We start from the raw sequence: 21,951 nt of genomic DNA, 5'->3' as shown, positions 1-21,951 counted from the left end.
TTATTAATTGTAATTTTGTTTATAGTTATATTATTGTAATAACTATCATATAACATATTTTTTTTAATATTAGACATATACAGAGAGAGAATCAGATCTAACAGGCAGAAAATTGAGTAGGGGTGCCACAAAATAAAATACTTAGGGGTGCTGTTATTAAAAAAAAAAGGTTGAAAACCACTGGTGTATCCATTTGCAAATGCTCAAAATTCAAATATGGCTTCTGTGAATTAATGTTTTAATGGGCATATTAAGGATTAAGATGGCTATCAAAAACCATAATTTTCAACCAATGTACATGTGATTTTGGTTCATAGACAGTGTCACAACTATAAAGTGTTAAAGGGTTATTTTTATTGTGTTTTTTTTTCTTCTTCTAACTCTAACTCAACTTTACAGAACTGTTTTGCATGCATTACCAGCTATAGAAGCAACTAAGCTAAATGTTGTGATTAGGCACCCATTAACTAAGGACTATTTTGAGATCTTGAACTGACACACAATAAAAGCCATGCTTTTTTATTAATAAGAAAAAATGCCTTATATGATGCAGCACTTATATGATGTTGACAAGTGTGATAATTAAAAAAAATATGATATTCAATTTTTTCATGACTTAAAAGCGGAAAGAAATTCATTATCTAATTACAATTAGATAACGAACTTTGTTTAATAATTGTGTGCACTATTTGTGAGCATGTGGTACTCTGGTAATGGCTTGCATTATCCCAAAATCCATCTCTACTTCTTCAAAGGATAGAGAATGCATTTTTTGACCACAGTCTTGGTTGAGTCTTAATTAAAAAAAAAAAAAAAAAAACAACCAGCAGAAGATATGTAATCCCATATTTGAATGACACTGTTGATCATTCAAATAGGGCCGTGCAAAAGTACTTGGTGGACCAGATGCAAAAGGGTTAAGGGGACTTGTTTATGTTGAGACAAAAAATAATAGAAATATTGGGCCCTATATCGGAGGCCCTGGTAATTAAAAAAATGCATTCAATGCATACCCATTTGCACGGCCATGCTGCTGATTATTATTATTATTAGCCATATGGTGCAAGGAAGTGTGCAACTTATGCTGCAGGAGCCAAAAAAATTTTTCTGAGTTACCCTGAGAGAGTGAGAGAGAGTGTGTGAGAGAGAGAGAGAGAGAAACAAGAGTCAGAAGTAGAAGGGAATCATTAAGAAAGAGAAGAATGATGATATCCAGCTCAGTACCCCAGGTGTGCCAAGCCCATACTCACCAGATGTGAGCCCCTTTTGTTAAGACTGTCATGGGAAAACTGATACCTTCCATGTTTATTTTTTCTTTTAATAACAGTGTACCACTTAACCTTTCTTCCACATGTTTTGTGCATACCTTTTGATGTTACAGCTAAACCATATTCCTTATTGATATTTAAAGTCCTGTTATTTAGCGAATCAAACAAAATGTTCATCTCATCTACAGAGTCTGCCGTAAATGTTGCATCTGTAGGTAAGGCACCAATAATCTCAAAGGCCAGCAGCCATAGAATGATCAGGTATCTCAGATTTCTAATTTAACAGGTATATTTCCCATCCTGCTTATCATTAAATGTCTTTGGTCAAATATGGTGCTTGCTGATATCTCTGGGCTTCTTACAACTCAAAAACTTTTTAAATATGTGATATCCTCTATAAAAGTTTTATTTGCAGCCAAAAAACATGAGCTGCAAACTTGAGTTGCAAAAGAAAATATTGCATTGAGTTGGGAAAATTTGATAAGTGCTTTTCTTTCAGTGCATCTGCCACTTATTTCTAATTATGAAATTAAGCAGCATACAGTGTAAAATTATTATATATTAGAGAAAATATAATTGTAATTCTGCATAATACCATACTTCCTAATTGCTTTTAACCAACCAGTCTACTTTGAATAAAAAAATTTCAAGGAAGGGATGCTGTTTAATTCATAGATTAATACATACACACTGATTGATCACTGAATTATGAACACCTACCTAATACTTCCTAAGTCACTTTACCCTCAGTACAGCAGCTATCCGATGTGGCATTGATTCAACAAGATGTCGGAAGTGTTCGGGAGGTATGGCCAACCAAGCTGTGTGTAATGTGGTCAGCAATGCAGGTATGGAAGTGATTGGTGTATCCAGATGCCTGATATGCCTTTCCATAGTGTCCCACAAGTGCTCTATGGGATTGATATCACCAAAGTTCGGAGGCCAATCGATATGCTGGAAGTCAGAACTGTGTTCCTCAAACCATTCCTGCACAACAAGTGCCAGATTACTCGGTGCATTCTCATCTTGGAAGACACCATCACTATTCGGGAAAAAGTGTAACATAGCGGAGCGTACACAGTCAGCAAGCCGTTGATGATAGCAGAGACCAGTGATACGTTGTTCCACATGCACAAGGGGTCCAAGTTCCTGCTAGTGAAACATGCCCCACACCATACAACCACCTCCACCAGCCTGCACTGTTGATACCATGCATGATGGATCAATAAGTTGTTGATGCCAAATCTATACGTGACCATCCATGGTGCAGCGTAAATAACGTGACTCATCCAACCAGCACACCTTCTTCCAGTCTTCTAACGTCCAACTTGCATGCTCTTTGCACCAGGCAAGTCTTTTCCGCCGATGAAACTTGGTTAGGAGAGGATGCCATAGAGGTCATTGCTGGTATAGCCCATACGTGTGAGAGTGCAACACATGGTCATGTGTTGCATGTTGTATTGGGTAGTCAATTCTTGAATATTGCTACACCTGTTCACCTGTACGAGTTGTCGGACCCGGCACTCGCCTCTAACTTCAACCTTTCGCTGACCTTGCAGTTTTGCCATCGGGTCATTGTTTGACCATTTTGGTGCCAGTCCTGGTACACTTTAACTACGGCGGCTCTTGAACACCCCCACCAGTTCAGCAGTTTGGGAAATCAAGGCACCAGCTCGTTGAGCTCCCACAATCTGTTCTTTATCAAAGTCCGATAAATCCTTCCTTTTACCCATCAAGCTCGGAATTTTACTACCTACTGAACCACTGACATCTTATCTATGCTACGTAGGTCAACTAACTGCACACTCTCATACCTCACGTGGTCAACAGGTAGCATTCACTTTTCATAAGGGTGGTCATAATTCAGTGATCACTCAGTGTGTGTGTGTATACACACACACACACACACACACACACACACAGTATATAGGAATGACTAGCATAGTACGATATATTTAACAAACTTCAATTTTCGGGGGCTAGGGAAGTGAACACCCAATGTGGCAATATCAGTGACTGCATCCTCAGATATTACATCTATCAAGTTTAATTATTTCACTGTTAATTATTAACTGTAATTAATTTCAAATTATATCAGTGCCAATAATAGTAGCTAATATAATTAGTTATACTGTTAATTTGTTATTAACTAGTTTTTATTATATTTTATTAAATACTGCTTTTGTTATGTTCTTTATGCATCATTTATGGTTTACATTACCTAGAATGCAATTAGCGAATTGATACAATCGTATTTTTATGCCTTTTGCATATCAGTTTTTTCTGTACATATCAAAAACATACAGTTGTGCAATTTAAGAGGTTTTTTTTTTTTGCAAATCTGCAAAATATATTTAAAGGGCAAATATTTAAATTACTGTATAAAGAAAATTAAACAATTATTTTAATAAACAGATGATTCAGGCTTGGACTGAAGTCAACTGAAGAGGATCCTAGATCAGGGAGACCTTTCAATGCAATCATTCCAAAAACCAAAACCAATGTCCATTAACTTATGAGTGACCACAAACTGACGGCTCGACAAGTTGTTCAGACTGTGAACTTATCAAAAACGACTGATCAAACCATGAGAGAGCATGTGGGGATGAGAAAAGTTTCTTTACACTAGGTTCCAAAACTTTTGAGTCCTCATCAAAACGTGATCAGATGAAATGTGTCGAGGGAAGATTTGTGCCTGATTGTGGTGGATCCAGAGTAATTTATGTCATTTCATAACAGGAATAAACATGGGTCCATCATTTCCAACCTGGGACTACACAACAGCAATCTAAATATATGGAATATGATAATGGATAAATTAAATGAATGTATAAATCAATAAATGACTGCTGAGTGCCCATCTACTTTATGGGGAAATCAGAACAATGTGGAAAGAAACACCATGTCAGAATAAAAACTGGCTCTCTGCATATATGGTCAGTATTCTCCAATTCTCAAGAATAACGACAGTGAAAATAAATAGTAATTCAACCACAGCTGCCTGGCTTCCATAGCCGAGTGGTTAGCTGAAGCGCGAAGGAACCTTGTACCCTTGTGCTTGAACCACGGTCACTCATTTGAGTGACCGCGGTCCAAACCCATGTCTACTAAATATGGTTATGTTCTTATATGCTCTCTATCTTGTGAATCCCTGACCTTTTGTGGTCCTTCCAGAATATAAACAGAAAATTTATTTTTTTTAATTTAATGTTAGTTAGAATTAATTTCTATGTATATTAGAAAAATAGTCCATTTCCTAATTACTTGTCACTGTCAAACTTTACCCATTCTTTCTTCTGTAGGGACTGGTTTGTGCAACCCTTAGTTGTAAATGCATTCTACGAAGCAACGGGAAATGCAGTCAGTAAGTACTAAGTATTTTATTTCTTCTTGATTAATAAAATAAGAAAGGCTGTATTAACTCCTGATTAAGAAATTTATATATATATATATATATTATATATATATATTATAAAATAAATAATAATGAAAAGTAAGATGGGTGAATGAAAAGGTAGGAAAGGTAGGAGAAGTATAGTACAATAAATATTCATAGTGAGCCATTAGGCCAGAAGAAAGGCTAAGATAGCCCAAAATGGTTTTATGTGTTATACCCTATAAATAAATAAATATAATCAATATAATAATAGTAAAATAAAAGTAAAATAATGATGAAGCCAATTATTGATAGGATATATTGAACAGTACACTGACAAGGGCTAGAACCATTCAATACATCCAATCAATAATTAGCAAAAGCTATGCAATTCTGTTTGTCATCTGCAAGTATAGCTAGGTCCAAACAATCAAAATTATTTTAAAATTTAGCAGCATACTGGCAGAATAACAGCTGTCCCAACAGATAGCAGTGAAGCAAATGCTACAGAACGTGAGAGGCAACAATAAATTATGTGTGGGATGAGAAGAATTTGAGCTGTTTACCGGTGAAAGAATATTTAAGCTGTTTAAGTTATTTGCCAGTGAAAAGGAAAGGCTATGCTGAAAAAGAAAAGGCTTATGTTGAAATAAGGTGAAAAGGAAGTAAGGGTAAGGATAGCAATAGCACCTCACATTTTCCTCAAATTATTCTAACACAGCTTGAGGTATAAAATTTAGAGTTAGCAAGCAGGAAGCAAAAAAGAATAGCATCTAAAAGTACAACGGAAATGCCCATTCCATTAGTTGGGATCCTGGTATTTCAGTATGCAGTAAAGAAGTTAATAAACCCCAAGGGTATGTATGGGCTTGGCACACCCAGGGTCCTGAGCTGAATATCATCAATCTTCTCTTTCTTGGTGATTCCCTTCTACTTTTGACTCTCTCTCTCTCTCTCTCTCTCTCTCTCTCTCTCTCTCTCTCTCTCTCTCTCTCTCTCTCTCTCTCTCTCTCTCTCTCTCTCTCTCTCTCTCGTTGGTGCAGCATAAGCTTCAGGCTTCCTTGCACGATGTAGCTAATAATAACAATAATAATAAAAGTCCTGACTTGGCCAAAATACGTCCAGATTTTGGCAGTAAGAAAAATTTTAAATATGAAAAAAATATTTGCGAAAATTATGAAATATCAAAAAATATGAAAATTATGAATTTTTTCATATTTCATATTTTAATTTTTTCATGTTTCATATTTAATGAATACTTTTATTATGAATTCTTATTTTAAATCCTTCTCTTACATCTGTTCTTTTAGCCTAATGGCTCACTATGAATACTTTTATTGTACCATATTGTATTTTATACATACACTTATTCAATATCCTTATATTACATACTGATGTAATTATATACACACACACACACACACTATATAGCAATCGTTAATAATATGTATGTTACATTGATGACTGATGCAACACCCATAACAGCCGTAATGCTAGGGAGTTTTGATATATAAATAAAAAAAAAAAAATTTACAGTAAAGGCAGTAATAAGTAAGCCAGTAAATAAAGACATTTAATTTGCAATGCCCTGTTTTCTATTTCCGTTGTTTTAACCTCTTCATAGTAACCGAGCAGTCTAAACGAAAACTGAAGTCTGTGTTGCTCATTTGAATTGGTCCCGAACAGCATGTCAACTGGACACAGGAGCAATTTTGTTTACCTAATTCTTGAATCGCAAAACAGTTAATCACATTCCAGACAAACTTTTCTAACAATGCATTGAATATGATGGCGAGAAAAAGTCATTACCTGTTAGAGACAAATCAAAAATATCCACAGCATTAATTCTTCACCGATTATGAATAGCTAAACGAGTACTCCACTGATAATTTAACAGTGCACAGATTTACAAATAGCCTATCACTTAGGATAAAACACAAGGGTTACAATAATAACAAATTAGAACCCTCATATATATCTCTTGATGAAATCTTCCTATGAAATTTATTTTTAGTTTTCAGCAATTGGTGGTATTAGCCACTATATTGAGAAAATTACACATAAGCAGAAGAAACGAAGTCTGAGAGAAAACTATAATCAGAATTGAACATACAGAACTGTTCTTTGCCATGTTGTGGTGAAAAGCATCGTAATATCATATCCAGTATAATTGTGTGTATGTGTTAATTCTATAACCTCACATGCTTTGAGCATTTCTGCCACAGTTTACAAACTGTTACATTTACTAATTACAATTATGGATGAAATACAACCTCCAATGTAGGACAGATGAAGGTTCTTCATCCGGCCTGCATTGAATATCATACTTCGTTAAATACATGAACACTATTGTTCTCCAGGAAAACCATCAAATATATATCCCCAAAAAAATATCTGGACACACACACGTGTTTCACATTGCTGTCGCTGCCACACACTTCAATAGCATGTCAGTCCCGCCCTTTGGCCACCATGACACACTCCACCTTCCAATGGTAATGTTCCACCAACGAACGATACTTTTTTTATAATATCCTCCACTGAGGTAGAGATATGAGATGTGCTCGTCTGATCCTTACCTGACATTACAGTTCATTCTATTGATGTTCTATAGATTAAAATCAGCACTATGTGCCAGCAGTTTCAACTTTTCTGCATTCTATCCATGAACCATTCTCAAACAGCACTGACAATATGGCACAGATCATGCACCATAGAAGGCAAGACCATTGATTGAGGTTGACAACATTTATCTTCTGCGCTGCCGCTCTCCCACGGAAAAGGTGGCTATGGACGGAGATGAACATTATTGAAATAAAAATGCATTCCTTATTTAGTCATTCATTATTCATCAGTTTTATTCAAACTTTGAATAAATTATTACACCTCGTTTCTTATGGCCTACTCCCCCTAATACCATACAGTAAATGGCACGTACTAGATGGTTCACTAAAGTCGTCAGTTAATTGTTTATTCTTGTATTACAGAAAAACATTTCTGGTTTTTATAAATGACATTGATGAAGGGATACAGGGCATAATATCAAAATTTGCAGACAATATAAAGATTGGGAAAGTTCTTGATGATCAACTCCAAGCTGATCATTAAGTCATCCAAGCTAATGATTAAGTCATCCAAGCTGATCATTAAGATCCAAGTCATCCTGAAGGGATGACTTGGACAAGCTTCAAAGATGGTGAGAAAAGTGGCAGGTATGTTTTAATGCAGCAAAATGCAAGGTTAAAAACTTAGGAACAGTAACCTCTAAATAACATACACTTGGCGGGATTGAATGAAAACAGTAGACAAAGAAAGGATTTCAGAGTTAGGCATCAAGTTCCTCAAGCAGTAAGGAAGACCCATGGTGCCCAATGGATAATTTTTAGAACATTTGCTTGTACAGATAGGTATCATAATCCCACTGTATGAAGGGGTATCAAAAAGTTCATAAACATCAGTAGGAAGACCCATTTTTAATATAAGTTGTCTACATATTCAATAACTAACATGTGAAATTTCATTCCTGTACTTGATCGTGCACCAGAAGTGGAGCCCGGAATCTGAAGAAGGACGCTATGGTTGACAAAGTGGAGTATCTAGCAGTGATCAAGTTCCAGCATTTGCAGGACAAGAAAGCTCAGGAAATTGATGAAAAAATGAAAGCTGTGTATGGGCAGAATTGTCCATCCTATGACACTGTAAAAAAGTGGAAATGGGAGTTCCAGTGCGGTCGCACAAGTGTCTTTGACGAGCCAAGAGAAGGAAGGCCATCAACATCCACAGAGAGAGAGATGGTTGCAAAGGTTGAGCAGCTGGTGCTGAGTATAGACATGCGATAACTCATTTCATCGCAAATGCAGTGGGAATTAGTTATGGGTCTACCCACAGCATTTTACATGACCATCTGCACATGTCTAAGGTCTCCGCACGATGGGTTCCAAGATTACTGACACGCATTTGCAGAAGCAATGTCGAATGCAATGTTCTTGTCAACTATTGGATTTGTGCTACTGCAGCACCCACCATCAGTCTTCTTGTTTCAAGAAATAAAGAAACCATTGCATAGACCCGATCTGATTTGTCTCAGGAAGTCATCAGTGAAGTGGAATCATGGTTTCAGGCAAAAAGTGAGGACTTCTATGACCAAGGCATTAAACAACTGATCCAAAAATGGGAGAAATGTGTTACTATACATGGAGAGTACATAGAAAAGATTAAAGTTCCTGTGAAGTTTCACCTTTCTAGGGCTATTATTTCTAGGTAAGGGTACAAGCCTTTTGATACCCCCCCCCCTCTTATAAGGTAATTGTAAGATAGCACTCGGAATACTGTGTCCAAATATGAAGCTCACACCTAAAAAAGACAGTTTCTTGAAAGGTCCAAAGACAAGCAACCTCCCACGAGGAAAAGCTTTGAATATGTTTGTTTGGCAACTATGCACCTTAGAAGGGCCCTGATTGAGATTGGTATGGCACTGAGAGGGCACAGTAAAATGATGAAGGCAAAATTTTCACTGTTATGACTTCAGAACTTGGAGACATTCAAATTACAGGGAAAGAAATTAAGACTATTGTAGAAGTTCTGTTTTAGCTAAAGGGAGCTGTTAACTAGAATAAGTTACCTGCACTGGTAGTGGCTGACAACTTCAGGAAACTCAAAAGGTCAGCTGAATGATTATTTACGTAAGGTGGGAGCTAGGATCTTATTTTTAATTTTCTTTATTTTTTTTTTTTTTTCCCACTGTAGAAAAAACCAGTGGGTTCCTTGCACTATGGCTAATACTTTTACAGAGAATGCAGAATATCATTTTCTTTCTTCATTGACCATGTTGTTTATATTTCATTATGATGAAGATTGAATCATGCAAACCTTGAAAAATATTTGAAAATAAAATGTTTTTTGTTAAATACAATACACCATTACCGTCTTCTGCTGACGTCGAAGAACTTTTCTCAAGGAGATAGGACATCAAAGCTGTAAATGAATAGTTATGGGTTCACAACAAGTCAACAACAAAAAAAAAAAAAAAAAAAAAAAAGCCTTTGCTCAAATAAAAAAAAAAAAAAAAAATTGGTCAACTACTGAGTGCTGGGCACTCAGGATGAAGGGTCTGTAGTCACGAATGGTCGTTAGTGTAGTATCTCAAATAGAGAGCTTTATGGTAAATGAAAAAAAGTTTCTAGTACCCCGGCTTCGCTTAAAACTGAGGAACTAACGAAAACATCTATTTGAGTCTTTCCAGTTGTTGTGAATGACAAGGGTGGGAGAAGCGACTCTGACTTCTTCTTGGAGAAGTTGAGTAAAGTCTTGGGGGAGAAGTGACTGGCAAGCGACCACCATGCAAGACTCCATGCAGGTGCCTGCCTCCCCACCACCTCAACACTAGCTCTCTGAGTACCTCCTTGCCAGGGACAACTCCAGCTTTGAAAATTGTTAAAAAAATACTTCTCCTTGCAAAATTTTAAATGACCCCTATAGAATTATTAACTAACTATTTAGCAACCTTTTTGTCACCAAAAGGAAAGTTATTTAGTAAAAAGAAGCATGCTATCGAAGAAGTGCAATAAGAAATTGTTTTTAATTTTAACACAAAAAGTAAATGATACATTTCAATTGGAATAGTTTTCCTTTGATAAGTATCGAATAACACATAACTAATGTGATTTTAAATTTTTAGCTCCATTAGCAACAGAAATAGAAGGGGGGACACGAAAATTACTCACATTTTCCTGTCTGACGCCGCCATTTTTAATTTAAAAAATATTTTAAAATTATATTTTAAACCTACTCGTTGACCTCTTTCCAATGGTGTATAATAAGCTATAGGTTGTCGACAACATTTTGTCCCCCCATTTCTCAGACAATTTTTTGTCAACAACGATCAATATGGCATTATGTTGGCCCACATTATGTACAAACCCATGCAAAATTTAAAGTCAATAGGTTGAGTGGTTCCAGAGATACAATGCTGTGATGGACGGACAGACAGACAGACAACCTAGTGACATCATAAGGGTACGGGTACTTCGCTAGACTACAGACCCTAAAAACAGAGCCTTTACTCAAATTAAAAAAATCTGTTTATACTCCGAAATGACCAGATAAGGTCAGAGGAGTTCAAAGCCGGGCTGGCACGAATATTACATAAAATGATGCCGCTGTATTGAGCACATATTTGAACCACAGTCACTGAAAAAAAATGCCGTCAATGGAGCCCTGAACCTGCCTGTGGGTAGAGAACTTGAAGAATGTCACAAAGCCTGTATACTTCTGTACCCTCTAGCCTGACCACTCGGCTACAGCTATTGGCAATTCCCCCCCCCCTTTAATCTGCAATTGTCACGCTCACTAAACAGTTATTTTGAATAACACTGCATATAAAACTATTTGAAAGTTACAAATAAATGTATTCGTAAGTTATGAATAAGAAATTTATTTGAATAAGTGAATAATTTATTATTCTTAACGGAATAAGTTTCACTTTGAAACACAAAAATTACTTTTTATTCGTGAATAAAATAAACATGCTATATTCTTATGGGTTATTTTGAATTTTTTTTTTTTTTTTTTTGCAATCTGGCTGTGGAGCTCAGAAATGTAGTGTATTTTTGTCCAGGCCTCCTGAAGCCTCTGCTGTGGACGACAAACACCTGCTTGTTTTTCAGGGATGGCTGACAAGACTGTCATGCTACCGTTTGGGATAACCTGTGGTTACGTGCAGTAAGCTTCCGTGGCCTCCAGACGGTGGTGGTACTGGCACGCTTCCATTTCATAACATCACCGACAATCGATTTTGTATGATGCAGGGTGTCAGCAATTGCACGAATCAACAAACCTGCAATGTGATACCGACAGCGACACCCCCTCTCGAAATCAGTCAGCTCGGCTCTACATGAAAACAACTAACTCGGATGACTCGTAAGCCTTCCTTATAATACCGACTTGAGTTACTTATTTATCGGGGTAAATGATAGGCTGTCTTTTTTGAATCCTGTGAAGTTCCTGAGAGATAAAGAGAATATGAAATTAGAAAGAGTTCTGCACACAAATCTGAGGAATAAAAGAGAAGCATTCAATATGCTGTATGAAAGTTTATCTGTTCCCATAATAACTTACGTGGCAGAATATGGGGATACAAAGTCAAAAAAAGTTTCAATCAGAAGGCATTTGTTATCTGCACAAAGACAAACCCTATTGAGTATCACAAAGACAAACAGAACTTTGTCGAATGATGCTTTGCATGTTTTATCCAGAAAGATTCCAGTATATTTGTTAGTGCCTAAAAGGAATCTTGAATATGCTGTAAAGAAAGGAATAGTAACAATGCTAATGGGATTGGAGATGGAGCAGTTGAAGTTACCTTACCCTCCAGAATAGCTAGGAATAAAATCTCACAAAGTATCTTTAAATGATGGTAGGATCGCTAGGATCACTTACAGATTCATCCCTGAAGTCGATGGTGTCGATCTTAAGAAGAGGCCGTGGTGTCTACTGGAGGCCAATGCATAACTTTAATAACTGGCAATGGACTCAAGGAAAAGTAGAAATACTGTACTTTAATTTAGTGGAAAGTGACTAAGCCGTTGTGGACAGGTTGAGTCTAGTTCATATTTTGTTTTAATTCCCGAATTATTGCGATCTGAGGTTTAATCTGAATATGATGGTTGAAGGTATTATAGAGGATAACGTATTTTGTACACTTATTTTGCTTAAGCAGTATTTCAGGGAATTTTGTAGACAGTTTACACAAGAAGCAGTCTGCACAGTGTATATAGAGGAATGGTTGAGCCCTATAAAATTCAGAGGAAATTTACGTAGTCTGATTAATTAGTGTATAATGTATACAAAGTATTATCTGAATAGTATAAAGTGTAAGTATACTGTATAGATAAGATCAGTGGCATATCCAGGTATCATCGTAAGGGGAGGGGGGGGGGGCATGGCGACCAGGCTTTTGAGTTTTTTTTTTTTTAGAATGCCTCCTGCGTTCTGTCTTTTTAATTTCAAAATTTTGGTGGGGGGGCATGTGGCCTCTCTGCCCACCCCTGGATAAGATTATATAAAATGTACATAGCCACGTAAATGGTATATACATGATACACGTTTTATGTACCGTTTAACTTTTGTGTTTTAACATTACTGTATATCCACGAAGTCTCCTGGATAATGCTGAAACTACAGTGTGTATAACCGGGGCTTCGGCCGTTTGTGTAAAATGGCGTCAGTGCAAGAAAAAGCGAAGGCAGTAATGTGGTTTGCAGAGAGACAATCTGCTGTCACAACTCAAAGCAATTTAGACGTGTGTTCAACAAAGATGTACCTTATCCAAAGTCTGCACGGATATGGTACAGGACATTTTTGAAAACCGGTAGCGCGCATAAGCAACGCGAAGGAAGTCGTCAAAGCGGCATGCTGCCTTTGTTCGTAGTCGCGGAAATCAATCAGGCATGCATCAAGGAAACTGAACATGCCCAGTGCAACTCTGCAAGGAGTGGTGCACAAACGGGTGCGTTTGTATGCCTATAATAAAATAAATAAATTTTCTGTTTATACTCCGGGACGACCACACGGTCAGAGGAGTTCCCAAGGTAGAGAGAATACAAGAAACAGCACCGTATTCAGCAGTTACGGTCTTCATCCCGGGTCAGTTGTAAATGGTTACAGAAATAAAACCACAGCGACAAAACTTCCTATTGGGATTCTTGATCGCATCGACCAAAACCACGATTTTTTGAGTCACGTTACGTTTTTCACGTTTCGAGAAAAGTTAACCAAGACAACGTTCAAATATGGGATTCTGAAAACCCGTACTGTATTCAAGAGCACATTCGAAAAGCCCAAAAGTGAACGTGTGGTATTATGAAAGTCGTGATTATCAGACCGTTCTTCTTGAAAGATACTGTTACAGGAATCACATATCTATACATGCTGGAACAATACGTATTTCCTCAGATTGCACACCTACAGCCCAACACAATCTCTCTGCAAGATAGAGCGCAGCCTCATTGGAGCTTGCAGGTGCGCACTGCCCTTAACGACACGTTCCGGAACAGTGGTGAATTGATACTATGGGCCTTCCTCGTTCACCTGACATAACACCCTTAAATTTCTTCTTCTTCTATGACTGTTTATTCTACCAAGGTGTCTAACGTCGCTACCTTATGTGCACACTTCGTGCCTTGCACATGCAAAATTATTAGCAAAAGTGACATCCCATTTCGGACACAAGTTCACGGTGTTTGTGGAGGTTCTCTTTCCTGGTAGCGCAAAGTGTAGCCCTTTAGGCCATAAGATAAAAGCTGTTTGGGATCAAGATCTACTAACCAGGCTCACAGTGAAATGTGTTTTCCCCCTTCTACGCATCAGAGATATGTTCATCGGCTCCTGTTAGTCTAATAAAATCCTTCCAGGGCATGGAATATTGGATCTCTAGATGGTTAAATCAGATCGCCGGTCTTAATGTTAGCTATAATATTATCTAACTTACAAATTGTCCTTGAGCCCTTTCAATTGCAGAAAAGAACTGCATCATGCTCGCACTTCAACTGACAAGGAGAATACATACTGTATATACTTCCTGCTGACAAATGAATAAGAAAAATGATGTACGAGAAGGAGAGCACAGAAAGTTACTAAATTCTAGCTTAATTCAGAAAACCTAAACAGACGCTTCCCAGCAAACCCATTCAGGATCGCCAATGACTAAGATAAAAGCTGAGAGACTGCTCGAACGGAGAATATATAAAACAAATTGTTAAACTTCAACCAGTTATTACAAATTGAGAACAAAATAGCATCACCTGTAAAATATACGGTATATATCATACACGAACTTATGTCGGTTAAACTATGTCCACTCAGACAAACAAGCACATTTATATAATACAGAAGCTTTGACTGCACTGCATGCAATATTAATAATTGTATATTGAGAAACAATGTGTATGCATCAAATATTTCTCGAAATCCAGTAAATCGGTAAAATTTTCACAATTATTTTCTAACCTGTTCCATACTATTCTGAAATTTTATAGATTATAAAGGCTTTCTCAATGGCAGAGAAGTTAAAGAAACCTTGGCGGTCTTACAACTGGCAGAATAAGCCAGTTATAAGATCGCGCTTGAAATACTGTCCAAGTGTGGAGACCGCACCTAAAAAAAAATAAATAAATAATAATAAAAGATATCGAGCTTTTGAAAAGATCCAAAGAGAGAACACCCACTTGGTGCGATCTGCATCTCACAAGATATGAGGAATGGCTTCGAATACGTGAGGGACAGAACTTGGCAACCAGGCAACTTAAATGGAACCCCACTAAGGTCTATAAGGCTCTATGATGGGACAGCAAAATGAATGAAGCGAAATTTAACTCTTATAAATGATTCCTGAATTATGGGTCATAAATTCAAATTAGGAAGGAGATTCAGACTGGATTGTTGGAAGTGTTCTTAGCCAGCGAGTTCTAATAAGTTGCCTCCATAGGTAGTTGAGGCTGAAACACAGCTTGGGGACATTTAAGATTACCTGAATAGTTGCCTACATATTTATTTTGGTTGGTGCAGCAAAAACCTGAGTATTTGTTATATGTGCATGCTTCCATGCACATATAACAAATACTCATTATCTAACTTCAAGGTAAATTAAAATATTCAAAAGAAACGAGCCCAATCCATAACCATTGCACACTAAGAGCTACACAGGTTATATAACCAAAGGAAAAAGTTTTTGGAGTAGGTGTTATACAAAGTTATGCTTCAAAATCAATCTGGGACCGAACCTTCCTAACCTCATTAAATATGCAACTTCACTGTCTACTTTTAGCTTGTAGAGAAGTAAAAATTGATTAGCTGATAATTTACCAGAAGATTCTGAAGTTGCATTTCCTACAACGAACTATTCCGTATGTGGTTACCCCTCCCTCTTCTGCTCCTTTTTATAATAAATTTGCGGTTTGAAACCTTTATTATTCCACTTTTTTGTGTGCTACTCACCTTGCGATTATCTGCATTTAATATGATTTAAATTTATAATTCAATGCTTTTCAATTGATGCCTGATAGCAATTAAGACAGAGTGATAAAAATAATAAAAACAATATCGAAAACCTTAAAAAATTCTGTTTTTAATGACTTACTAGGGGGCTTCGCCCCCTGCTCGCTTTTCTACGTAAGATGTAGAGGTATGACGGAGTAAGTCAAATCTTTTCTACGTAAAAGACACCTGTCGAAATGCGCTGATCAATATCTAATCAGGAAATGACCTATGTAATTATTTACCTATGCATTTGTAGTGACGTATTGGCCCGCCCACTTGTACAACGTTACTTGCATTCGTCTTCTCCCATTGGCTACTCTCCCACCAAGCGGCATTAATTCTGAAGGTGAAATAAATATCACTATGGAATTATTCACCTGCGTTTACATAGATCACTTAGGAAAAGGCTTTACTTCGAGTTCTATAATACATGAGGAACATTGTTGCATCCGAAAGAGAAGGACTAAAATTTTTTGATGCCGGGCGTGTTCATGTAATTAGACAGTGAAGCACGTGCCCAAGGGTGGTGAACGTTATGGAGGCAGTTGGCTTTCAATGGAAGGTAACATTGTATTTTTTACCTGCGCATTTGCAGTGACCTAATTGCCCCACCCTCTTCTCCCATTGGCTCGAATAAATATCACTAGGAGTAAAACTTTTTTTAATGTATAGGGAGAGAAGAGATAAATGGCAAAAAGTTTAATGTAAGTTAACATGTCGAAAAAACTACTACTTGAAGCTAGTCAAATGATTTTCACAAATTTAGTATCAGCTATTTCATAATGAAAAAGCAAATAATGGCATTGAAAAAAGTTTTTTTAGTGAGCACTTTTTTTGTGAGGCTATTGTATAAAATGGTCATCTCATCCTCTCCCACTCATCTTTATATCACGTTACTTAGTTTCAAAAATGTTATATGAATTGTTATTCCTCTTGTTTTTCTTTGGTTACACAATCTGCTTTAATTTTCAGTGATTCCAATTTTACACAGCATTTAGTTAATAAAAATTAATTTAATCAAGGAAGGATGGATTTCACGTTCAAAACAAAATCTCAAGGTATATAATATTTAACCTGTTGATCATAGAATCAGGCGTACCACCGAGTAAGAGTAAAATACTAATTTAGCAGTAGTACTAACATTTATCAGCACACTTTTTTTATAATATCTTTGGTATAAATTCTAATCACAATCAAAAAATCTAACAAATGAATGTTAAAAGTTGTTTTAATTTAAAATATTTTGGCGTCCTCTGTATGCTGTCGCGCCTCTGGACGGCTTCTACAATCTCTACCTCTTCAGCAACAGGCTTAGCAAAATTGATGATAAAGCAGTTTTCCTATTCAATGACTGCCTAAATACTCCAATTCAAATCATAGTCTTATTTTTTACGAAAAAAAATAATAAACAAGTTCCGTGACTTTCATGCGAACTCGACCCCCCATCCCGACATCGCATTGTAACATTTCGGTTCGCCCCCCCCCCCCATCTCCTTTGCGTTATATTATTCGTGAATAGGATTGTATTAGTCATACAGTAAAATGCAACGGGCTTTCCCTGCACCGACAAAAAATACAAAAATGAACATATTAAAAGTAAAAATAAAATAATCAACCTATGTGTTTACCTCTTCACATAGGTAAACATCCAGCTGACCTTTCAATTTCTCTAAGCTGTCAACCCTTGACCAGCTTAGAATTAACATGTTCCAAACTTCCAGCAGGTATAACTCGTTGGCTAAAACGAAATCTCCTACAATCCAATCTAAATCTCTTTCCCAGTAATTTAAATTTATGGCCCAGTAAGTTTTTCCCAGTAATTTAAATTTATTAAATAGTGAAAATTTCGCCTTCATTCATCTTAGTTGCCCCTCTCAGAGACTAACAGAACAATCAAGTTCTCTCTGATGTGCCTACTTACTAGTTCTGTAGCCTGCAAACTCGAATTCTTCTTATTATTAAGGCTAAATAATGCATGGAAGCAGAATATTTTCTGTATCTTCCAAAAAAAATTTATCACTCATACCTTCCACGTTGCCAAAAACTGATTATCATTAAATCATTACCAAACTACTTGGAATCTTACCCTAGCTGGGGTAAGGGGTTGCAGCCCTGCTTAATGGACACCTGGTGAAGCCTTTTCGAATAAGTCTTTGTACAGGTGTAACTGAAGTGCTGGACTGTTGAAGTAAATATACAGTATATACTCAAGAACGACTTTGATATATTTTTTTTATTTGCGATTATTATTTAAATTATAAAAACACTTAAGTAGAAATTATTTAAGCCATAATTTCACACTTCACATGTTCTTCTAACATTACGAGTAATGCTGACGACCGATCTATATAATTACTCATACCTCAGAATCTGAGGCTCAGAACACTCACTCAGATTTGGAATTCTGAATTTATTAAAGCATTTTTTTAAACTTGATGTTCTAATATATAATGTTAGAATAACAGAATGTTCTAATAAAGAATTTATATATGGCATAGCATTAGTCCATTAAGAGCAATGTCCATTGATTACCACTCTCTGTCTTCTCCCACCCAAACACCATGATGCACGAATATACACTGTGCTGCCACTTTATTAGGTACACCCTTGCTGTGCACACAATGGTTTGTCCCACAACGTTGCAAGTCACATGACCACAGTTGTTGACATAAATGCAGCAGAACAACCTTTCTAGTATCAGTTAAGCATACAAACCGTAACAAGAATTGAGAAAAGGAGTGATCTAACGGACTTTGAACGTGGCATGGTGGTAGGTGCAAGACGTGCCGGACAAAGCATCTCTGAAACGGCAGTTCTGAACTCTTCATGCACCACAGTTTCAAGGGTGTATCGAGAATGTTGCAACGAACAGAAAAGATTCTCTCAACGGCACTCCTGTGGAAGAAAATTGCTTATTGATGAGAGAGGTCAGAGGAGGATGGCTAGAATTGTGAAGCAAACAGATGGGACACAATGTCGCACAACACGTCAGAATACAACCTTGGTGCGCAGAACAAAATATCGCAACGGACCACTAGTCGCACTTTGTGGGGAATGAGCTACAACAGCCAACGGCCACATCGCGTACCTTTGTTATCAATGAAGAACAAGAGAGCACGCCTCCTGTGGGCACAGCAACACCAGCACTGGACTCTCGTGGATTGGAAAATAGTTGCTTGGTCTGACGAGTCGAAGTTCCTGGTGCATCATGTTGATGGAAGGCTCAGAATTTGGCGAAAACAACATGAATCCATGGACCCGTCATGTCTGACGACTACTGTGCAAGATGGTGAGGGCAGTGTTATGGTGTGGGGAATGTTTTCTTGGCACACGTTGGGTCCATTGACAGCCATAGATTCACGTCTGAATGCCACATCGTACCTAAACATCGTTGCTGACCAAGTGCATCCGTTCATGTTGACAGTTTATCCTCAGTCAGATGGTTACTTCCAGCAAGATAAAGCGCTGGTGCACAAAGCCCAAATCACTATGGAATAGTTCCAGGAACATGACAATAACTTTTCTTTGCTGCAGTGACCAGCTCAGTCCTAGGATCTCAATCCTATTGAACATCTTTGGGATAAGCTGAAAAGAGGGCCGTTCGCTGCAGGCTTACATCTCTGTCGAATCTCAAGGAACTGAGTGACACACTCATGTCTGCATAGTACTCTATTTCTGCACAACGTTTTCACCATCTTGTTCAATCCATACCTAAACGAATTCAGGCTGTTTTGAAGGCTCTACAGGCTACTTGATAGGTGTACCTAATAAAGTGGGAGCACAGTGTATATTGGATGTTTGGGTGGTAGAATACAGAGCGGTAATCAATGGGCATTGCTTTTCGAAGATGTATTAATGTTATTAGTGGAGTTCCACGGGGTTGGGTGCTGGGCCACTGTTGTTTTCTGTATTAATAATGATGATGAGGGTGTATCAACCATAATGTCTAAATTCGCAGATAATACAAAGGTTGGCAGAGTGATTAATGACAGTAATGAAGGAATGCTGCTGCAACGTCTGTATCTAAAAATATTAGGCAGATGGGCTGGGAAATGGCAATTGGCATCCTGAGACCAAGCAAAAATAAATGCAATGGAAGCACAAAGGTTCTCCCCCACCCAAAAAATTTCGGAAGATTATGGCCACCAATTTTTGGGATGCTGAGGGAATTTCGTGCATTCACTACTTGGAACACAAGTAGACAGTCACTTGGGGGGGGGGGTCTTGTGCATCCCTACTACAACCTAAGGGGTATCATAAAGGGAAAATGCTGTAGAAAACATTCCAGAGGTGTGTCGCTTCTTCACGACAACGCACCAGTGCACAGCTCACATGCTATTGCTTTGAGACTGGGACTTTACAGTTTACCCATCCACCTTATGGGCGGAACTGGTCCCCTGTTTCGACACCTCAAAAAAAAAAAACGTACCTGTACGTCGCTTTGCTGATGATGATGGACTAAAATCTGCTGTTTCTGCGTTCTTTGACGGACAGGACGAAGAATTTTATGTCTGGTATTTCCACATTGCCAACAAAATGGAACAAGTGTATTGAAGTTCAGGGGAGTTGCATTGAAAAATAAAACCCGATTTTTGTGCCTATTTCATTTCCTTCATAAGTAGGTAGATAATTTATTAAACGCCCCTCGTAAGCTTGCTTTCTTGCATCGTATGCTAATATCAACATCCAAATACTGACTGAAAAATCCGCTCCTACAAAACAAACCCATCCCTCCCCATTTTCAGAAAATACCAGATTTCTGTCGCGACTGTATAATTGCCTTAGTTTTTAATATGCGGGAAGTTCAGGATTTCGAGGAGAGCGAAGGATTTTGAAACAAAACCCAAATACCAGACGCTTTTTTTCATGTAATGATAACTTTTTGTTATTCTTAATTTTATAACTAAAATAAATTTTCTTTGTATTTTATATTATTCATGTAAAACTCGGTATATGTATTTCACTCATATATTTATCTATTTAAATAAATATATTGCTATAAAGCGTTTAGAGCTGAAGCCTCAAGCTATGGAAAAGTCTAGACTATGTATAAGTATAGTGCAAAAGCATCAATAATACATAGCCAAATCTGAATTAACAGAATGCTAGCAAAACGGCATCGTTTTAAGTTATATCTCATATTGTGAATACCTTCACAAAGAGTTGCCATGATATTGCACTACTTCGAATAAGTAACGCTTCACCTGAGGAGAAGACTAATGTTATATATTCTCAGATGGATAATATAAGTAAGTAACATTAGTCTTCTCAGGTGAAGCGTTACTTATTCGAAGTAGTGCAATATCATGGCAACTCGTTGTGAAGGTATTCACAATATGAGATATAACTTAAAACGATGCCATTTTGCTAACATTCTATAATTCAGATTTGGCTATGTATTATTGATGCTTTTGCACTCTACTTATATATAAATATATTGCTCATTTTTCTAATAAATATCTCTATAACGTAGCATGCATATACTACCCTCAATAATTCTTAAAAGTTCTGATAAGATTAGCGTTTATCTACCAAACCCAGACACCAGCAGCTGCAAGTAGCCGTTTTGAAGTGTCATTCGACCTGATCAAAAATTCGGCAAGGAACTGCAAATAAATAAAAATTGAGGTCCACCCATGCAAATACTAAAAATCTCATTCGGATGTAATTGTAATTTTTCGAATGGGTAACCAAGCGGTAATTAGCAGGATACTTAATTTTAAAATCACTCTAATAGCGGCTTAATTATTCAAACTGTATTTAATTTAAAATGGTTGGAATAAATACTAATATTGTTCATACTATTTTAAGCTTACGTCGTTGAATCTACCACTTAATCCACAGTCATAAAGCATTCGCATTATTACAAAATGGTAATTTAAAGTACACTCTAATAACTTCACATAAACCAACAAATTTAAGTTAAACTAAAACAGATACACTGCAAATGTTAAATTTACCTTTTTCTTTTCACGACGAAGTAAATGATTGCAATAAGAAAAAACTTCTGAGGCAGGCAGACGATACATCCACTACTTCTGTTCATAACTGATTATACAAAATTAAGAAAGAGGGCGGTATAATCCTCTTGAATTAGTTGCATTATTCTAAAACTGAGATTAAATAAAACTATAAAATATATATTTATCTTAATAACAGCAAGCATAAATATTAGCCAATTCGACTTGCAGACGTCACAAAAGGCACTCTCCTTTGAATTATTTATACAGCAGTAGCGCATAACAGAATGACTTTTATAAATTTTATTTTGAT

The 21,951-nt window shown here is 37.0% G+C and overlaps 1 protein-coding gene across 1 annotated transcript in view; it reads left to right on the top strand.

Moving 5' to 3' along the window:
- Positions 1-21,951, top strand: part of LOC150079219 (neprilysin-1-like) — a 514,861-nt gene that overhangs the window by 435,334 nt on the left and 57,576 nt on the right. The window contains exon 14 of the mRNA XM_090383906.1: positions 4,571-4,632. Coding sequence (XP_090240032.1) covers positions 4,571-4,632 — 62 coding nt within the window. The remainder of the gene's footprint in view (positions 1-4,570; positions 4,633-21,951) is intronic.

Source organism: Mastigoproctus giganteus, chromosome 10, assembly GCF_048544385.1.
Source record: "Mastigoproctus giganteus isolate SK-2022 chromosome 10, ASM4854438v1, whole genome shotgun sequence".
NCBI classification, from domain to species: domain Eukaryota; kingdom Metazoa; phylum Arthropoda; class Arachnida; order Uropygi; family Thelyphonidae; genus Mastigoproctus; species Mastigoproctus giganteus.
The sequence above is the reverse complement of the archived record's forward strand: the minus strand, read 5'-3'. Positions and strand labels throughout refer to the sequence as shown.